The 14,102-nt window shown below is 32.0% G+C and overlaps 1 protein-coding gene across 1 annotated transcript in view; it reads right to left on the reverse strand.

The window, feature by feature from the left end:
• Sgcz (sarcoglycan zeta) overlaps positions 1-14,102 on the reverse strand; it is an 874,745-nt gene that overhangs the window by 143,507 nt on the left and 717,136 nt on the right. Inside the window, exon 3 of the mRNA XM_070015959.1 lies at positions 13,547-13,648. Within this exon, the coding sequence (XP_069872060.1) occupies positions 13,547-13,648 (102 nt within the window). The remainder of the gene's footprint in view (positions 1-13,546; positions 13,649-14,102) is intronic.

A 14,102-nucleotide genomic window follows, 5' to 3' on the forward strand; every position in this document is an offset into this window, starting at 1 on the left:
ACATTGAATAGTCTAATTCCTAGAAAAAGTAAATAGGTGAAAAAATAACTCAAAATCGAGACATCAATTAGGTCATCTTTAACTCTTCTAGAAACAAAGGTAAATAAATTTACGTTGCTTTAAAGTACTTTATCTGTTCTTTCATAGCTTTTCTTTTTTTCCCCAGAGCTAAGGACTGAACTCAGGGCCTTGCACAGGCCAGGCAAGTGCTCTTCCACTGAGCTAAATCCCAACCCTTTAAGTACTTTATCTGAAGCCTATATCCACTCCATGTAATATTTTTGCCCCAAATCCATTTGATTCAAAGTCAGAAAAGGTAAAATACATTAAGACTAATAACTTGGAAGCCTGGGAGAGAGGGAAAAGAAAACTTTTGAAATTGGGAGTGTTTAAACTCATAGGTTTAAATTTTAATTTAATATCATGTCTGTCTCTATTTAGAATTCACAGGTATTTTTAACTTCATAGTGACAAGTGAATATTTTCAAAGGAAAAAGATAATTTTGTAGCTGTTTGAATATTCCCAAAACCATCTCTTCAAAAGCTCCCTTTCATTTAAAGTTCATTGATGTTTTCCTCCAATTGTACAGAAATATCTGTCAACTTCTTTATAAGGACTAATTAAAAGAAATCACTGACAAATAAAGGGTATTTTTGTTCAGTGAAGTTGAACTCTGAAACCGTCTTTTCTTTCTCTAAGATGACAACTTAACAGTACACACATGGGATAAAATGTGGGTGAGGAGAGAATCTATTACTCTATATAATCATTTTTTTCTTTTAATAAAATTAAAACTACTTCTTAAAATTGAGAAAACAATGTAATTTAATTTCTCCCAAAAGAAAAGAAATAATAGCTTATCAGAATTTCTGCTGAAAAAATGTTTAATATATTTAATATTCTCTTGAACTGATAAGACCTTCTCTTAGTAAAAAAATATCAAACTAAAACAACACAAAAGTAAATAGCACATACAGTGTATGCATACCTAAACATGTATACAACATAAGCTGGATATTTATAGACTTCACTTTTTCTAAGATGCCTTACTCATACAGAAAGTAAGACATGGCTTCAAGGAACAATGAATACATTCATAGAAGTTACAAACTTACATTATTTAACTAACTGCTTCATTTATATATGTATATTCTAGAATATTGTACATCACTTCTGTCATTCTGAAACATCAGTATTCTTAGTTGTCAGTGCAAATAATGGATAGCCAATTTTAGCAAATGCCTTCATGTTCATTCCATTAGTGATTAAATGTTTTTTAGTAATTAACAATGTTAGATACTATAATTTTTATCTTTACTAAATATACCATATGATATGTATATAGGCTAGATAGAAGTATATTGTAGATAACAAAAGTTTATACAAGCAACAGAATAATAGATGAACATTAATTATCATTTAATATTTTCTGAACATGCTCTTAATATTTTTCTCAATCACCATAATAAAATTATGACACATAATGTCTGCTATGTATTTAACAATGGTTACATTTAAAGGTATCAGGAAATCATTGGGTTACCTATGGATACAAAGGTATTTTCATTCACAGATGAAATACTGAAGTTAATTCTATAGCAGAGAAAACTATTACCATATGGCAACATATATCAGACCTACTTTTATTTTAATTAAAGGCCACGGTAATTTAACATTCTTATTTATATTTGTATCCATTCTTGCAAAAGTTGCCAATGAATTTAATAAATATTCTTTCAGAGTACAGTTATAAACTTGGAATTTGTTTTAACTGAATGAAATGGAAATTGAAAGCATTTCTTTACAAATCCAGAACCAGCAAACCTATTTAGCATTAATTATGGATAGAATGTGATTATATTTTAGCACTAAGATAGTACCTTAAATAGAAAATAAACCTAAATAAAGATTCAGTGGTTTGTTTACTGAGAGGAAATGATCAGTAAGTGACAATTTAAGGATGGCAAACTATAGAGATTAGGAGAAAAACTATAATATTCGTTAAATATTAAGATAACTAGCAAAGATATTGTGTAATAATAATGTGTCCTAAATTAATCTGCTTTTCTTTGTAAAGCATCTAGAAAAAATCAATTGGACATATATCTTATCTCAACTGTAGGTTATTTTAATATACTATAACATACTGTTAAGCCATGTTCACTTGGCAATTAATGTCAACACCTAATCTACAAATATTACTTTTATAAGACTAAGATAATAAATTCAATAAGATAAGCAAAAATTAGCCTGAAAGATGTTGCATATATCATTTTAATTGTATTGCATTTATTGATTTGATTACAACACCAAATATTTCTAACACTTAGGTGTACATTTAAAATTACAGAGCCGGGTTCCCATGACTCATGCCTGTAATCCTAGCTATTCAGGAGGCTGAGATCTGAGGATTGTGGTTCAAACCCAGCCCCTGCAGGAAAGTCTGTGAGACTCTTATCTCCAATAAACCACTAGAAAACCAGATTTGGCACTGTAGCTCAAGCAGTAGAGTGCTCGCCTTGAGCTGAAGAATACAGGGACAGCGCCCAAGCCCAGAGTTCAAGTCCCATGACCGACCAAAAAACAAAAAAATTACAGAAGAGATTCAAAGTTCCTGTATGTAGACATGTGCAGGAGATTCAATAAGCTTGGTTTTTTTTTTTAATATTGTTCAAACCCATTCAAATTTCTGTTATAAACAAGCAGTAACAATAATCTAGGAATTTCAAATAATTATAAATTTAAAATAAAGTTAATCTAAGTTATCTAATTTAAATCTTTAAAAACAGCATTGTTTATTCCAATTCAGTCCTTTCAGAGAAGTGTTTTGGTAAAGTATAAAATACCACAAAGGGCTTACAAAATTATTGTCACTAATGAATGATAGTCCTGTGACATCTTAGACAAAAACTCCTCCCCTCACTGTACACCCGTTTAAAACATAACTTTATTGTTCTTTCCTTCACATCAAATAGGGCTCAACTTTGTGGCTTGTGTTGGCTGCTGCAACAACTTTTTAATCATTTGGAATACTATTAATGTCCCTCTTTGATGATCTCTGCTATCTGGTATCATCAGATATGTTTTGTTCTGGTGTGCTAGTTCAGTATTTTGTTGATCAAAAGATAAACCCAAACAAATTTGCATACAGTAAAACCACCTGCACAACCATGTTTGTTGTAGCACTGTTCACTGTAGCCAAGGTATGGAATCAGCCCAGATGCCCCTCAATGGGGCATGGGATGAATGGCAAGAAAATGTGGTATATACACAATGAAATTTCACTCATCCATCAGAAAGAATGTTATTGTATCATTTATAAGAAAATGTTTAAAACTTGGAATAAAGTTATATGAAATGAAGTAAATCAGACCTAGAGAGACAAAGTTTGTACAGTGTTCCTCATTTGTGGTAGGTATAAGTAAGCAAGCTGTGTGGTTTACAAGTGGTTACAAATTAATTAAATATAGTATGGTAGACTATATGGAGATCTCAAGCAGTGGAAATACATAGAAAGGCAAAGTCAAAGCCCAATATGATAAGCACTAGGAAATGAGAACTTGTAATAGGGGATATGAAGCTAAGGAGAGGATAGGACACAATGCAGTCAATATTTCATTGTATATACTACAAAATTTTAAAAGGTAAGGGCAGGGTAAGCCTAACAGGAAGTGAAAATGTTGAAAGGGAAGACATAGACTAAGATTCATTGCACTAATAATCTGCATTGTTAAATGACAGCTCTTCAGTGCAACTCTTTAAAGATATTGAGAGAGAGAGAGAGAGAGAGAGAGAGAGAGAGAGAGAGAGAGAGAGAGAGAGAGAGAGAGAGAGAGAGATCAGATCACAATACAATATTGGGTATTGAAAAATGGTGTGTAAAATGGAATTGATTTATATTCTTATCCTATGATACCTTAAGTTTGTAATAAACATTTTACAGCTCAGACATGTCTAAATGACATTATCCCTTATGTTTGATGTCTTTATTTGGTATGAAATTTATATACATCCAAATAGTAGGAATTAGGGGTGTTGTTTGTGAAAGAAGAGGAGTGGATGTTCAGGAGACAAAGAATGTCTCACAATGATGAAATAATTTTAAACAATAGGGTCTAATGTTTTATTTCAAACTATTTTTGAGTGACAATCTAAACAGATAACCAATTGGAGAGAGGGTGATCCTAAGACATGTTGTCTGGAAACTTCAGCAATATGATGGACATAATTGCATTGTACAGAGAATATAGACCAGGATTTACGCTAAACTTAGGTGTGTAAAGAGTAAAAGAACTTATCCTATCAATAAAATTAATTAAACTATTATAGATAGATAGATAGATGATAGATAGATAGATAGATAGATAGATAGATAGATAGATAGATAGACAGATAGATACAGATCACTGGGTTTTTGAGGATATCAGTATTAGTAAATATGTGATGAGTCACTTATTTTTTAACAGAGATGCCAATTCCAAGCAAGGGTTTATTTGTATGAGACTGTATAACACCTAAAAGAAAAATGTATTACCATGGAGAGAGAAAAATTACCAATTAATATCAATGTTAATTAAAGGAAATTGTGGAAGGAAGCACAGTAGAAGAGCAGAAAGAGGTAAACATCATGATTATAATAAGACATGTAACTTTAAGGTGAGTAAATTTGTTTTGATAGAAAGCCTTTAGAGAAATATTCATGGTATTTGTGATTGTGGTTGCTTTGATAGTCCCCTCATCCCGCAATTATACCATTATCATAGAGGCCTTGATCAAAGACAGGATTTTCTGGCTAAATTATTTAGATTAGAGTACCCAATTTCAAATCAAATTATTGTAATTGAAATTCTTCCCATTAGTAGTTCTGAGGCATGACTTTTGAGAACAAGAAACTAAAACATTAAAAAAATCTTAATAAAAAAACTTCAAGTGCAAATGCAGTGCAGTTTCAGAAACAATTTTAGTTATCTCCTCTGACAGAGGAGGAGCTTTTGTAGGGATGTAATTTATATTCTTTGAAGGGATTTAATTTATAATCTTTGAAGGCACTCACCACTTTGTCTCAATTCTCTCAATTAAGTTACTAGTTCTAGATATATAGATCTTTTTCTGAATGTAAATACATTGTAATGACAAGTTTAAACGTGAATGAGTATGGTGGCCCAACACTGCAATCTGAGCTATTAGGAGGAAGAGGAAGCTGAGTGGCTGGAAAATCGTTTGAAGTCAGCCTGAAAAGTGGAGGAGGGTGTGGAGAAAGCAGGTAATCTTTACCTGCATATAAAAGCACACCTTTGTTTTTCTTCTCATTATCCAAACAGTGTGTGACTATTGACTGGAATTTTAGACTCAGATTTTTTTTTCCTCCTCATCTTTTTTTTTTATTTGTGAAAATACCATGCAGAGGGGTTACAATTACATAGGCAAGATAATGAGTACATTTCTTATCAAGCACTGTTGCCTCCTCCTTTGTTTCCCCTTCCTATCCCTTCCCATCTTCCCTCCCCCCAAAGTTGTAAAATTCATTTTTCGACATAGCGATTTTTACATCTCATTATTGCAATGGGTCCACCTGTATTCTTATTTAAATGATTTGTTTTTGCCCTTCCCCTCCATAAATTATATCAACATGAAATACAGTGAAAGCAGGGGTTATACTGTGGGGGAGAGACATACAAAGGAACAAAGAAATCATCTTATAAATATGTTAGAAACAATTGCATGAAAGAAAAAAAAACATTTGAATACTTATCTTGGGGTTCATTTTACCTAATATCAACTTATCTGACCTTTTCTGCTTGTCTCAGACATATACTAGTTATTGCAAATAAGGGAAACCATGGGACCTGTGTTTCTTTGGGTCTGGCTTACTTCACTTAATATTTTTTTTCCAAGTCTTTCCATTTCCTGACAAATGAGGCAATGCCATTCTTTCTGATGGAGGCATAGTATTCCATTGTGTATACATACCACATTTTCTTGATCCATTCATCTACTGAGGGGCATCTGGGTTGGTTCCATATCTTAGCTATGGTAAATAATGCTGCAATAAACATAGTTGTGCTGGTAGCTTTAGTATGGTCTTTTTTGTGATCATTTGGGTAAATGCCCAAAAGTGGGATTGCTAGGTCATAGGGGAGCTCTATGTGGAATCTTTTTGAGGAACCTTCATACTACTTTCCAAAGTGGTTGAACAAATTTATACTCCTACCAACAATGCAGTAAGGTTCCCTTTTGTCCACATCCCCTCCAGCATCTGTTGTTATTAGAGTTCTTGATTTTAGCCATTCTAACTGTGGTGAGGTGGTATCTCAATGTTGTTTTGATTTGCATTTCTTTTATGACTAGAGAGGTTGAACATTTCTTCATGTGTCTATTGGCCATCCTTCCTTCTTCTTCATAGAAGTTTCTCTTTAAGTCTTTAGCCCATTTATTTATTGGGCAGTTGAGAAACCAGGCTTTTTTTAATAACTTAAACATAATTATACAAAATAGGTAAATTGCTAGGAATATGGCTCAAGAGTAGGGCATTCTTCTAAGGAATAGAGGACTCCAGATTTAATCCTCAGAACAGGAAAAAAAGTCCATGGGTACCTAATATCTATAAGTCAACAAGATTTGTTTTCACTTTGTTATTTGAGGTTCAATTTATTTAACAATTTTCTCCACTCCTACGCTAGTGCCATCACTGATGCTGGGCAATAGTTCAACACACATACATTGAATGTATATTAGATAATTAATGCATATTAATTAATACAGAAGGTGTATTTAACATATATTTAATTTGCTATTAGCTAGCATACAATTTTCTTTAGGCTGTATACCAAACATATAAAAGCATTGTGAAATCAATGTAGTGGGTAAATTGTGCGAATATGTGAGGTTAGTGTAAACAAGATAAACAAACTGGGCAGTAATTTGTTTCAGCATCTTTGTGAGAAATGAACAATTGTCATTGAGAATAAGGTGGCTTATTTTCTTCTCTCCAAATCATGAAGAAATCTTAGAGGGATAAAGTGGCTATTTAGCAACAAACTCCTCAGGATAGATTTCAAGAAGAATATTTTAGAGACAGTCTAGTGAGTTTTCCAGCATGGTAATAATAACAGAACTGTAAAGATGCTCTTATGAGTGCCTTTCTGGTTTTACTTCTTGGCCTTGGGACTTAATAGAGGTTACAGAGATGTCTGACACTATCCTAGGAAGCAGCCGCAGGTCTGCTGCCTTTTGGCCTGTGTATGCTACAACACTGTCTCACATCTCTTCTGGGAACGGGTTGAGGTCTAAGTCAGTACTTGGGGGCACATATATGTGCGCTTTGCTGGAGAGGGAGAGAAGTGAAAAACTACAGGTAAAATTGTTGGAACGAATTTATGAAACTAAGTAAGAGAATCATAATTTCTTTTCAGGTTTTTGTAATGTCTGAGAGACACCAGTAAGAGAAATAACTTCGTTTCTAGAAGACATCAGCGTAATAATTAAAAATCCTTTAGAAGTATCTCTAAAGTTTCCTCCTTTAACATTTTTAATTGTTATTATAAAGGTGATATACAGCAGGGCTACAGTGACATTTGTCAGGTAAACAGAACATGACTTTTTGGACAACATCATCTTTCCCTCACACTATCCGAGTTTCACCTTCCCCAGGAATATCCTGTATAGTTCATTTTCAACATAGTGGATAGTCAGTACCATTGCTGCATTTGTTGAAGTTTCCCCTTTTAAATACAAGAAATACTATACCTCTAAGTTGTATCAGTTTTTCCTGTTATTGATAGTGTTAATATTTCCCTCTCTCATTTCTAAAATAGTCTGATGTGTCCGACCACTCCTATATTTTCTTCTTTCCTACACACATAAATAAGAATATAGACTTGCTGGAGAGTATTTGCCAGCGTTGGAATATTCCCCCCCTCCATCTTGAAGTGTAATTACCTTTGTAACACTGTTAAGAGACAGGATCATTAAGAGGCAATGTAATGATTATACTATATTCACAAACATAGTAAAATGATCATCGCAGAAAGAGGTTTGTTATAAAAAGTGTTTGATACTCTCATAATGTTTCTCCTTCCTGTGACTTTTTTCATCACAATATAATGCAGCAAGAAGAAAGCTCTCAACAAAAATAACCCCAGAAATTGGACTTCTCAGTCTACAAAACTATGTCCCAAATTAAATCCTATTGTTTATAATTTATCCAAATTGTGGCATTTTGTTATAGTAGTAGAAGATATGCCAAGATCATCAGTGAAACAGATTATTACATTGTGGCTACAATAAACTGTTTAGAAACTTGGATTTAAGGCTACTGAATAACCTAATAGAAACTAGAAAATCTACAAACTATTACTACAAAGTAATATTTACTCATCTCTATGTGCCCGGGAATATGTTTAACTTTTTTCATAAACTTTAGTGTTTGCTATTGAAAAGTATACCAGTTAGTGTGTGGGTGGATTAATGTTTGCATAAATGATACTTGGATGAATTCAAGGATGGCTGTGAGCCAGCAAACTTACATTTACGTAAATATTCATCTATTTATATGTTTTCATCGTTATCTCATTTAAAATGTTTAAACATAAAATAAGTGCTATCAATTCTGTATTCATTGCTAGTATCTCTTGGTTTCTATACACAGCTTCCTAGAAGACAGATGATTTATCCTGTCTGGTAAGTGTTATGGAAGATGCTGATGATTGTCATCAAAACTGCAAAATTCAAAGTCTTAGTGTTTTTCAGGTTGTCAGAAGGAATGCCAATATTTTGTATTAATTGATTAAATTAATCTGTTTTTAGAGAGAAAAAGGAAGTGGCAAGCAGATAGCACTGGAAAATCATAAAGAATGGAACGTGTTATACAAGATGGATTTTTTACAAAGGCAGAAAGGCCCATAAGTATATCTAGATCAGTTCCCTAGAAAGCAGAGACCAATCCATCTTTTTCTTGCCAATCTCTAGTAAAAAATACTAACCACCAACTACCAATGGCTTAACACACACACACACACACACACACACACACACACACACACACAATAAGGGATGATTTGAATAGTGAACAAAGGATGGAGTTTCTGTAAAATTGAGTCCAGTTACCACCCATTTGAAGAAATAAAACCAAAGTGCTCAAGATGGGAGGGAAGGGATGGTAGGGGAAAAATAAATGAGGAGGCATCAATGCTTGACAAGAAATGTACTCATTACCTTGCTCATGTAACTGTAACCCCTAGTACAGTATTTTCACAATAAAAAACTTATTTTAAAAAAAGAAATTAAAGGTGCACCACTGAATGTAAATATTATGAACTTTGACAAAGTTAAAATGATACAATTATGGAAAAACTGAAGCTGAAGAGGAATGAGGACAATTTGGAGAGTAGCTAATCATCTCAAATTACACGGCAGGGAGTTAACAAATACTGTCTGAAATTAAAACATGAAGTTAATGTACCAGCTTCTCCATGGTATAGACTTGTATCTTATTCCTAATGACAAAGAAAAGTTCCACAAAACACTCTTATTCTGAACTTGAATCTAACTTTTGCAATTTTGTAATTTTTTTTAGATTTTTATCTATTACATTATATGAGATATATAAATGATGTGCCTCTCTATTCCCTTTATTCTTTTATTTGGGCAGAAGCATAATCATATATTGATATCTACAATGGACAAGGTCATGTTTCTGAGTGTAAGATTTTGAAGTGCTTTTTTGGGTTTATACATAAATTAAAAAGACATCTTTATACTGTCATAAATGTCACCTCTATAAAACATCAAAATGTGGAAATTAATGAAAAAATAATGGTGGTAGAAAAATTACAGAAACTTTTAGACACCTTTTTCACGAACTGGTTTATATGAGAGATAATAACTTACACAGCAGAGATTTGCATGACAATTGAAACAGACAGGGCAAGATGTTAGCTTACTGTGTATTCAGAAAGGACATTTATTGTGCTAATCCAGGCCTATGTTTTGTGTCACAACTTGATGAAGGAGATTTAAATATACCAAGTGAAAAACTGGTTTTAACCAGAATCTAAACTAGCTTTGAAGTCATTGGTCATAAGAGTGAAAACAAAACCTTGGCTCACATTCTACCTTTCCATCCAGGTGTTGGAACTGGAATTGTTTTGTGATAAATTTTTGCAGGTGTCCACAGAATTCTAGGATTCTTTCTGGGTCAGATAGCAACTTTCAGGAATCAAAATCAAAATTCAAACAAGAGGACACTTAGTCTTATATGGAGTTTGATAATAATTAGCTTGGTTCCAAATACATGATTCAAATTTTGCAAGTAATTATCTGTGAAATCGATGTAATTGAGCCCCATTAGTACTTGGGACTCCAATTACATTTCATAAAAGTCTGATGGATTACATGTCTTAATAATCTTGGTATCTTACTATTAAATGCCAAGATTTTCAAAGTGTTTGTCCTAACACACTATTCCTGTAAGATTAACACATTATGTAAGATTATCATTATATCCGGTAAACTAAACACCACATTCTTCATATGTTTTCTATCCAAAACCCCTAAACATTTATCAGGTACAGGTTCAGCAATTACTTTGTGAAAATAATAATACTGATTTTGAAAGATTTTGCATTCCAAGATATTTCCAGGATAGACTCAACTATGTTTTCTGTGTACTGTTTGAATGAAACACTTAGAAAAGGTTTTGAAAATAAAGGAGGAGATAGTATATTAATATGGACAACAAATAAAACCAAATAAGTATATTTGATGGTAGTAGGGGAGAAATCAGCCTGTAGAATAGATTTGGTCTATTTGATTAAATGAATCGGCAGATGCTAAGAGGAGGCCATATTTTTCTATCCAATATAAAACTCTCTCTTACTTTTTCACATGAATCATTAAAAACTACATCAACTGAAAGTAAATCAAAATTAGAAAATTCTGAGTAGAATATTGGCTTACTATAGAGAAGTTAATAGTCTGCTTGAATGGAAGGAAAATACACAAATAATGTCTTATAAAGTAGTATTTTAATCAGATAGGTTGAACATAGGTATTTTTTGAAGTTAATACATTTTATTTACATTATATAGGAATCTTGGAATTATATCTTAAAAATTTGAACATATAAAAATTTAGAAAAAGTTTGATAAGTAAAATTGAATTTTTAATTAAAAATTCTTTTCTAAGGCTATTACATTTTTGTTTTTAAGATTAAATATTTTGAAAACTTTTTTCAATTATTATTATTATTTTATCAACCTGGGGCTTGAACTCAGGGCCTAAGTTCTGTCCCTTAGCTTTTTAAAATTGTTTTTCATGTTTAGCATTTTAATAGTTTGAGTTCATTTCTGTCATTTTGGGAAGTTCATTGAAGATTATAGTCTCATAGGCTTTCTTGAGCTGGCAGGTTTCAAATGGAAAATTCTCAAATCTCTGTCTCCAGAGTAGTGAAGCATGAGTCTCCAATAAGTCTCCAAATAAGTTCCTATGAACTTATTTTTTAATGACAAATTTTGGCTGGATTTTTGAAATCATAAAGGGAATTAGCTTCATGACAAGAATAAACAACTGCACACCTTCAGAAAAAATGAATGGTAATAGGGAAATTGCTTATAAAAATAGGTAATTCTGTTTATTTAATGATTAAATTGATTGATTGCAGTGACTATGTAGGAAAATTCTTCTAGGAGTAAATGTGTCTCCTACTGCTGGTCTCCAATCGTGTTAACTCCCTGAAAACCAATTTTTCCACTTTTCGTATTTTGCCTGGTTTCTAGACACTGGTAGACAAAGAATAATTAAGGAAGGCGATGGAAAGGAAAAGCAACAAACACTTTGGCAACAAACAATTTGGGGAGCTTGTATATCTCAATCAAAACAGTCAGCAGGTTTTGCAAATGCTTATGAACTTGAGAGAAACTTTCCCAGGTAAAAAAGACTAGAAAACCTGGCTGCCACCACCTTATATTTTATCGTTGTAAAATTAGTGATCAATACCTTACTTTGGCCACAATGCTTTTGGCAACCATCCATGTTCTCAGTAGACACTTGTTACTAGAACCTCAAGATTGCCCCAGCTCAGGAAATATATTTTCACTCTCCCACTATTAGAGGGATCCATAGTTTTTATTAAAGTTCTGATTCAAGAAACACAAGTTAACTTAAATGACTTTACAGATAAATCATTTTCCTGTCTCTGGGCTTAATACAATTTAGTAAATTTTAATAACATTTCAAAAGTTTCTGGGTATGAAACCTTTCCCATTTCTAATATTTAAAAAATCTTGATTTCCATATTCAAATATTTGATTTTGTCAACATTATCCTGTTGCCAAATGAGCAGAATGATATGAAAGAATGCTGTTTTTCAGTTTTCATTTAGAAAACTCTACAAAAATCTAAACTATTATTTTAATGGGACTCAGTTTTGAACTCAGAATTTTGGACTTGCTAAGCAAGTGTACTTCCAAATAATTTTCCCAATTTCATCACTTTGTAGTTCAATTATGTATGATCAGATATCCATATGGCTGGGCAAAATAAATATGGAAAGTAAAGTTGAACCAAAGCAAGTTATTCATTACTGGAGTGAAAAAGACCTTTTGTGTATTATGAAAAATGTGTTAAAGCAATGATCCTAATTTAAAGCTTTATGAAATCAATCATGTTTTCTTTATTTTATTTTTCTATTAAGTGAAAAAATAGCATTGAAGGGCATTCATCAAATTATGGTTTACTGTAGAACCTATTGGATTAAATTAGTAATATTGAAATATGGTTCAATCTAAATTAGATTTCTTGTTTGTGAAATAATGATACTGTATTATTACTTCCATATAGTAAACTTCCCATTATTTCTATATTAATAAATTTGTATCTATAAAATAGCCATGTATATTCTACATATATATCCAAGAAGTATATCTACTAGATTTAAAAGATTTTGATGTAGCAGAAAATAGTATTACCATCTTTGAAGGAATATTTTTATCAAAATGTTAAATAATTTATAACCTTGGTTTTTAACATGCTATAAACTTATAAAATACACACAGAATCCATATATGTACATTCAAATATAAATATTCTGCCTCATTTAAATGGTGTAAATCTATAAATAAATGTAATTTTTAATTAGAAATATCATGTCTTTTAGCAAACTCATGTCCACTGAAGGTGAAAAATATGTAATATATACTGAATTGAAAGCATTAATTCTTGTCAATACTTTATTCTAAATACCTCAAATGGCCCCTTTGGAAGTACTATAACTGTGCATTTTGCTTTTAATTTTCAGTGAAAGTAAAGGGGCAAACTTCATGGACTCACAAAAGTTACCTTGATCTTCAGGTCAAATTTCTGATCTTTCATTTTGATACTAAACTTTCCATTGTTTTCAATAATTGTTTCATTTTTTGAATTTTTCTAAATAAGTCTTTAGCTTAAGAAAATTGAAACATGAAGAGTTCAGGGGATTCTATCCTATTTTAAGCTAAACCACAAACTCTAGATAATTTTTTACAGTAAGCCAAAGGCAGTATCACATACCTTTCGGGAATGAATTTCTTTCACATACAATGGAAGGAGAAACTCAGATATACCTTCAAGTCGGATTCCCTTCTTGGTGACTCTCAGATTTCCCATACCATCCTACAAGCAATGAAATATAGTTCACTTTTAGGTTAATTAGAGAATGAATATATGGCCATAATTTTCTTAGGCCTAATTTGAGAAAACAGTGAGCTCAAATCAGTTGATGATTTAAGGAAAATGAGAGATTGAATTTACTTAATGAATCTGCAGTACTTTGAATACATACAGGGGCCTCTATGTAACATGAACTGACGGAAGAACAGAAGGACCAATGATTCTTCCTAATTCTATTTGAGACTATGATTTACCTATGAACAAATCCTTTAGTTCCTTAATTTATTAGTTGCTCATTAGGACATCATTCTTTCCACTTGCTTGGAAAAACAGCTTCTTGAAGAGTTCTAATCAGATAGTTAGAAAAACTCAAATAATTCTATAATATTTAAATATTCTGGAAATACTCAGATAATTCTACAATATTTAAATTTTCTATTTCACATAATGATTTTAA

This window comes from Dipodomys merriami, unplaced genomic scaffold, assembly GCF_024711535.1.
Source record: "Dipodomys merriami isolate MVZ:Mamm:240054 unplaced genomic scaffold, mDipMer1.0.p SCAF_12, whole genome shotgun sequence".
NCBI classification, from domain to species: domain Eukaryota; kingdom Metazoa; phylum Chordata; class Mammalia; order Rodentia; family Heteromyidae; genus Dipodomys; species Dipodomys merriami.